The following is a 7,147-nucleotide window of genomic DNA, read 5'->3' as shown; positions in this document are numbered from 1 at the left end:
ACATGTTGTTTACATTCCACGGCAGTAATTGTTTTCACCTCAATAGACGTCAGTGATTGGTTGAAATTACCGAAATACGACAATTTTTTTACATAAAATAACTTCGAATACAAAATTTTTTATCTGTTCTATAACACAAAATATACAAGTATACGAAGTTTGAAAGTGTTTCGGTACCAAAAACACTACATAAAACATAAATGAAAAGTGTTGCCCGTCAAATCAGAAAGATCCAAAATTTACCCTCAACAGATCACCCGACTGATTGGCATGACGTTTTTCGTGGCCAACGCGTCGACTTCGGAATTCCCTCCCTGTCCATTTGTTTTCTGCAACCGTCAACTTGTAGTTGTTGGTCATATTAGTCTCAGTATTTGTGAAGGCCACGAACACAATACAAGATGAGTCGTTGCTTCTATGGATTGAGAGATCACAGCTCCGCTATAACGGACAAGTGATTAGAATGCTGCAGAAAAGGATTGTAAAATAAATTCTTCAAGCCGAGCCATCCAGCAGTAGACCTAGGGGTAGACCAAGCACGAAATGGTTGGATAATAGTTTCAGTTGGTCACCCTTGGGAATCCCGTCAGCAAGTCTAATGACGGCTACTTTTGTTTGAATCCTACAGAGATGTCTGTTCTACAAACTTCCCTAGAAAAATGAGTGGAGAAGACGGATGGATTCTCTAAAGAAAATAACAAAAGAGAAAGAGAGAGAAAGTCTAATATTGACAGCATTTTGAAAATAAACGGAAATAATATAGACGCATGCGCACTCGTGGGACCCGGAAGTATTAGATTTGTTGTGTGAATTTCTTTATGTTCCCAAATTGAATTTGATATTTATCATTGTCAGGATCATATTTACCTATCCTTAAAATAATTGTATAAATCATGGGAGAGTCTCCTAGTTGGGGTTCACCCGCATTGTTTAACGTCAGTCGTGGATCGAGCGATGATAAGTTTGGAGTTCCAAGTACTGTTAGTGGAGACAGTCCTACAAGCGGAGGAAGCCCTTCAAAATTACCATGGGGTTCGCCTTTTTCACCAAATAACCAGTCATATGTTTCGCCACTTTGCTCCTCGAGTCCTAATCTATCGTCCACTGATTCGAGTCGATCCCTTGGACATGACAATCGTAGTGGAAATCATTATTTTCAACAAAGACATCCTCATCGAATAAACTCACCAATTTCAACCCCTTACAATTGTCGCAACCCCTTGCTTCCTCCACGTTCTGCTTACCCTCATTACCAACAAGATCAAAATTGTCATATTCCTCGATGTCCTGCAACTAGAAACGACAGATACTCCCGTCACAGTACTCCTTATAGTTCTAAAGTAGGTATTTACTTTTTTTTTTCTTTGACGTTTCATTTTCTTTTATAAAGAAGAATGAGAAGAAGGACTATCTTTTGGAAATTCTCTATAACCTTATTTTGCATTCGTCTTTATTTTAAAATAATCTTAACTGAAAAAAATTGTTGTGCATGCTCGTGCGCGCGCAAACATGTACATATATGTGTATATATATTGTGAGTGTTCAATAAAATTACAGAACGCACTCAAAGAATTAAGTTTTAAGATCTTCGAATAAGTATTGCTTTGGTAGTTATATTCACCCCGATTTACTGTTTCTTGCAGTCTATCAAACATTTCTGACTTCAGCAGTCAATTAGGGGGTCAGAAGTTTCACTTCGTGTATTTTCCATTCATATTTGGGGAGGGGGGGCATAGAAAGGTATTATGAACGAGTGAGTAGATGTAAATGAATCATATGTGAAACTTGATATTCATTGTAGATCACCCGAGAAAGCAAGTGGTTATAGGATTTAAAAAGCGGCATCTAGAGTCCGAAGAAACTAATAATAGCTTGCAATAGGAAAAAAGAAATAAATAAAATTCGTAAATTATACCTTACGATCGTACTTTTGAACTAAAGTTCGTGATTTGATGGGAATTGTAACGTTTTAGACAAACTGATCCTTGGATGAATTCGGAAAACAAAATATTGGAAGTGGTGGATTCTCTGTCGGCTTCGATGATTAACATTCAATTATTCTATTAACTTGTGAAATGAACATATAAGTGGCTGAGTATTCTGTGGACAAGGCCAAATCAGTACGACATAGTGCGTGACAAGATTGCAATTTTGAATTCCAGTCTAGAGAAGAATCGGTTCCAGTATTAGAGTAGTGCTTTATTTATTGACTCCGAACAGTTGAAAAGCAAAGTTGACTTCGGCGAGATTTGAACCAAGAGCTTAGTGAGCTGGAACGATGACCACCATCCATTGTAGTTGACTACTCTTACGACTCAGCTAACTTGTCACCTTATATAGATTCTATAATAAAATTATACTCTTTTACTGTGTACAATTATACTAAACTAAAGACAAATAATAAATTAGTACATGTGAAGAATTTCAGCGCAATTCAACGAAATGGGGAATGTATAAAACATGTTGCTTCACATGAAAAACCGAAACGAAAACAGAATAGCTTTTACTACCGACAGTTGTGGTGCCGCAGGGCTTGCAAAAGTAGGGAGTCCTTAATTTCTATTTACTGATTTTTTGTTCAGAAAATTTAAATATTTACGTATTAGTTTTATATTAATCACAGAGATTCTGGGTTAGGGTAATGTAGGAACATTACATTTACACTTGTTTTTGTCCCCCACGCTCTTCAGAGATTATGAACAAGAAAAATAAGTATTTGTTAACATAGGATTTAGTGACTAATTTATTTGGCGGACAAATTACTTGAACTTGCATTGTAAAGTATTTTCTTTTTCTACTTTCAGGTCAGTTTTAATAACAGCAGATCTTTCAGTGATGATAATATTGCAAATTATTTTAAGCCATCTATGCTAGAAGATCCTTGGAAAAATTTTAAGTGTAAGTTTAGATAATAATAATAGTAATAATTATAATTATAAACAATTTCAATATTTTTAGAAAAAGTTTAATTTTGACCTTTGATATCTTCAGTTACAGGCAATTTTTTTTATTGAATTTCGTCTGATTTGAAATTAAACCATTAGGTACCAATCAAGACAACTTTTGTAAAGAATGGGTTTAGTTAACTGATTAAGTCCTTGTATGTTTTAATTTTGTTTATATATAACGTTTATAGGTTCTTTGAGTTTGATACTGTTAATGTTCCTTTTAAACTCTAGCAGGTCAACACCTGCAGAAAAGACATGAGAAGGAAGAAGATTCCAGAGGGATGATATAATTGGAAGGAAGGACTGAGTGTAATGGTTAGTATGGAGCAAGTGGGGTAGTATGAAACTAGCCAGCTTTGAGAAACAGGAGTCATTATAGTAGTGATAAAAAGGGGAGACAGCAAATCTGAGGATCAGAGCCAATCAGTTATGTGACCTTTTTCTGGATCTGTCTGTATGTAGCAGTAGCACCATCTTAGATGTAAGTGCAGTATACCATTGTGGCCCTCAGTCAAGCCATACTGAGTGTCAATAACTATTGTGACTGAAATATATTCTGCTCTGAAAAGAGGGGCCAGTTTTCACATCCTATTAAGGATGTGCTTTTACCATGTAAGATCCTTGGTGATAGTGAGGTCTACATTTGGAGTGACCATGAGGGCTTTACCTGAGTGCTTCTCATGCTTGGAGAGGTATGTGGTAATGTTTTGTTAATTTTTTTTTTCTGTTAAAAGATAAGATTGATACCTCTACTACCACCACTACAACTGGAGGATGCTTTCGTGAAGTCACTGCAAGTTTGGCATGTAGATGAAGCATGTTTGCGAAAGGTTAGAGAGAAATGAAAGGTTATATCAACTGCATCAAGGTGGGCATTGTTGGATGTGGTGACAAATAGTTCATTGCTTATTTGTGCTGGTGATATGATAAATGAAGTGAAACTCCAAAACTGTCTAAAGTTGTTGTGTGCATCAATATCATTGCCCTAAATAAAATAAAGCCTAAAAAATTATGAAAAGTTTAGAGGGAAAAGTAAAAGGACACTTTAAACTAATGATAAAATGTTTTCATAATTAAATTTCAAAGTAGTAAAGAGGTGTTGTCTGACAGGTTTTTGGTTGAACATATTGGTATTCTATAGAAATAGAGCAAGAATGTGAAGATCAGAATATTTTAAGAGAAAGTTAGTTTTGACTTTTAATGTTTTCAGTTACAGACTATTTTTGTTGAATTTTGTCTAACTTGAAACTAAAACATGATATACTAATCATGGCAAACTTTTGTAACATATGGGTTTAGTTAATTAAGTCCTAATATGTTTTTTCTTTTATATTTGCTGAATCTAGAGGAATAGAAAGTGCCATGACCTTTATAGGTTCATTGAGACTGTTCAGTTAATGTATTGGATAAAAATGCAAAATTTAAGATTAACAACCCAGAAAACAAACATTGCAGAGAAGAAAAATACTTCTCTGTTTAAATCTTTCATCTAAAGAAGGAGTGGAGAACTTTTTAGTACCTTGAGTAAATTGATGTTGAAAAAAATAATGAAATCTTAAGTTTCACAAATTCATAGATTTGAAATTATATTAAATTACTTCAGACTTAATGCATTTTTTTCAAATGGACTTTTAAAGACTTCATCTGTCAGTGGTCCTCCAACTCAATCTAAAGTATATTTCTTGTAAAATTTCTCTGAAAAATGAAACAAACTAATTTCATTTTTGAGCTTCATTTAGAATTTAACATCTAAAACTTTTTTTATTTTTCAGCTTTGAATGAAAAAGAAAAGGCTGTTTGATTCTTACCTTTTTGATTAGTCAAGCAATTTTTCTTCATACTCTAACACTGCCATCATTATTCATCTTAAAGTCTTTCAACAGTTTTCTTAATGAACAATATTGGGTAATTCTTTGATATATGTTTCTTTGCTTTAGTTGAAAGAAATCATCATTTTACATATTTTAATAAGTCATACAGACTTCAAAAACATTCTGTGTCATTTTACAACTTTTCATTGTCTCAAATCCATTATATTAACAGACATAAAGAATGATATTTTTTGAATGGCTCATTGATTTCAAACATCACTCCAGTAGGCAGCATTGCTAATATGAGAAGCAGCGACACTTACTGTGCTTGTATAAATATTTTGTTGATAATGTTAGGATAGCTCCAGTTACTGTCATTTTGTTATGTTAAAAGAAATTCCTCTATTTAAATTCAGATATTATAGTGACCAGTTTGATTTATCTAGCATGTAGGGAGTGGTTGCTCAACTTGCTAGAAAAAGTAACCAAATTACACCCTGTGAGCTTAAGAAGGAAGGACACATTGCATTATGTTAAAACATGCTCCTAAAAAGAGTGGTCCTGGTTAAATTACTATTTTTGGCAATATCTGAACTTTGCAGAAATACACAACACTTGCGAGTGGAAGTTGTATATCCCAGAAAAATTCAAGAGGGACTGTTAGGTTATTTTATATAATAAAGTTTTGTGCATATATTACTAAGTCAAATTTACAGCAACAGTTGTCTTCTATTATTGAAGAGGTATACATCAAAATATGTCGGTGTTTATGTGTAAATGAGTATGATACTTTCCCTATAAACTCTTCACTCTGTTCTTTTTGACACAACAGCTGTTCACTTTCTGTAAGATACAAAGATGAGGTGAATAAAAAAGAACTATATCTAATGACATAGTATTGGCTCTCCTTGTAGAAATAGTGAGAACATTTACTTGTTTAAAGATATATATTTAATTTTCAAGTATCATTTAATTTCTCTGTATAATGGCTACTAGAAAAGTAAAAAAGAAAAATAGAAAACAAGATATTCCCTTTTTTTTTCAAAGAACTTATATATTTCTTGTTTTCAGATTTATATATTCTCTGAAATTTTATGTTTTAATTTACCTAAATACCCATTTTAGCATTTAAGTATTTTGAGTTTACCAATTGCATGTTGGTAAGATTACATTATTGATGACATTAATTTCACAATTGCTATTTTTTATTCACTAAAATTTATAGAGAAGTTAAGTTAGTATTATGTATTATTTTCCTTCTCACAAAGATACTGAGTGCTGACAATTTCTTTATTAAAAAATTGAAAAAAATCAAACAGTTTGATGTATTTAATGCATGTCACTGCCAAAAGGAAATTGATTTAATTTTTGATATATTGTAAATAAAAAATTTTTTTATGAACATGAATTATTTGTTTCTGCAGTTTGTATATCTTGGTGAAACCGAAGTAAATAAAAAGACATAATATTGTAAATACATTTATAAGCAATAAGTTATAAATAAATCTATACACTGTGTTACATATATTGTAGTTTTATTTCCCTGTAGTTTTATTGCTGAGTTTTCGCAGTGAAATTTTGCACTGGGGAGTGACCTCATGAATTACTTTGTATATATCAGCTCTCAATATATAACAAGCTCCAAGTGTTTCTTGATAATGTAACTAAAACATACCAGAAAGACTAAACCAAACTACTTTTAATGTTTCATTGAAAGTGGTAAGTACACAAATAATTTAAAAGAAGTCTCAATATACCTTAGCTCTGGGGAGAAAAATAGAGCAGCAGCTAAAAATTACAATTTTTGTGAAACATGTAAGAATGCATTGTTTTATGCACCAACCCATCAAATCAGAATCTTCACAAGTATCAGGTCACCAAATAACTGGAGCTTGTCAGTACAAAGAATGTTTGAAGTTACAGAGTGTAAGCTATCTTAAAAAAAGTGTCTTCATTGTAAGACTTGGTGTGTTCTTTAATGTCATAATGGGGACGTGACAGTAGTTTTTATTGCAAAGCTAACACTGAATGAACTAGTTTCATTTTCCTTGCTATGTCTGAAAAAGTGAATAAATACTTGTAAATTTTTCATATATGTACAATTTACATGAAGCACACCACAATAGTGATAGCAGTAGTATTTTCTGTTTGTTTCAGTTATTGTGGAATGTTAAACCATGACCCAGAACCTTTAAGATAGTCATTTAATTTGCTAGAAATAGTTGTTTAATATCATTAAAATCAAACCATAGAGTTTAAAAAATGGAAAGATGCATTGTTGATGTGATCCCACTGAAGAAATCCTTTGTAAATGATGACCTTTCAGAATTTCAGTTATTTTAAATGTCCACAAAAACAATACTAAAGGGCTTGTTAAGGTTTCAGTTA

At 32.5% G+C, this 7,147-nt stretch overlaps 1 protein-coding gene across 1 annotated transcript; it reads left to right on the top strand.

Moving 5' to 3' along the window:
• The first annotated feature begins 273 nt into the window (after positions 1 to 273).
• Positions 274 to 6,280, top strand: LOC106871919 (uncharacterized). Its single transcript, XM_014918676.2, has 3 exons — positions 274 to 1,340; positions 2,805 to 2,898; positions 4,721 to 6,280. Exons 1-3 carry the CDS (start codon positions 894 to 896, stop codon positions 4,747 to 4,749), a joined length of 570 nt encoding a protein of 189 aa, XP_014774162.1. The 5' UTR covers positions 274 to 893; the 3' UTR covers positions 4,750 to 6,280.
• Positions 6,281 to 7,147: the final 867 nt, after the last annotated feature.

Source organism: Octopus bimaculoides, chromosome 9 (genome assembly GCF_001194135.2).
Source record: "Octopus bimaculoides isolate UCB-OBI-ISO-001 chromosome 9, ASM119413v2, whole genome shotgun sequence".
NCBI lineage: Eukaryota > Metazoa > Mollusca > Cephalopoda > Octopoda > Octopodidae > Octopus > Octopus bimaculoides.
This window is presented reverse-complemented; position numbering and strand designations above follow the sequence as displayed.

Excerpts from the sequence above, each read along its gene's own strand:
- LOC106871919 (XM_014918676.2), top strand. The coding sequence starts at position 894 with ATGGGAGAGTCTCCTAGTTGGGGTTCACCCGCATTGTTTAACGTCAGT. Across the intron at positions 1,341-2,804 it reads GTACTCCTTATAGTTCTAAA|GTCAGTTTTAATAACAGCAG; the intron begins GTAGGTATTTAC and ends TTCTACTTTCAG. Across the intron at positions 2,899-4,720 it reads TCCTTGGAAAAATTTTAAGT|CTTTGAATGAAAAAGAAAAG; the intron begins GTAAGTTTAGAT and ends TTTATTTTTCAG.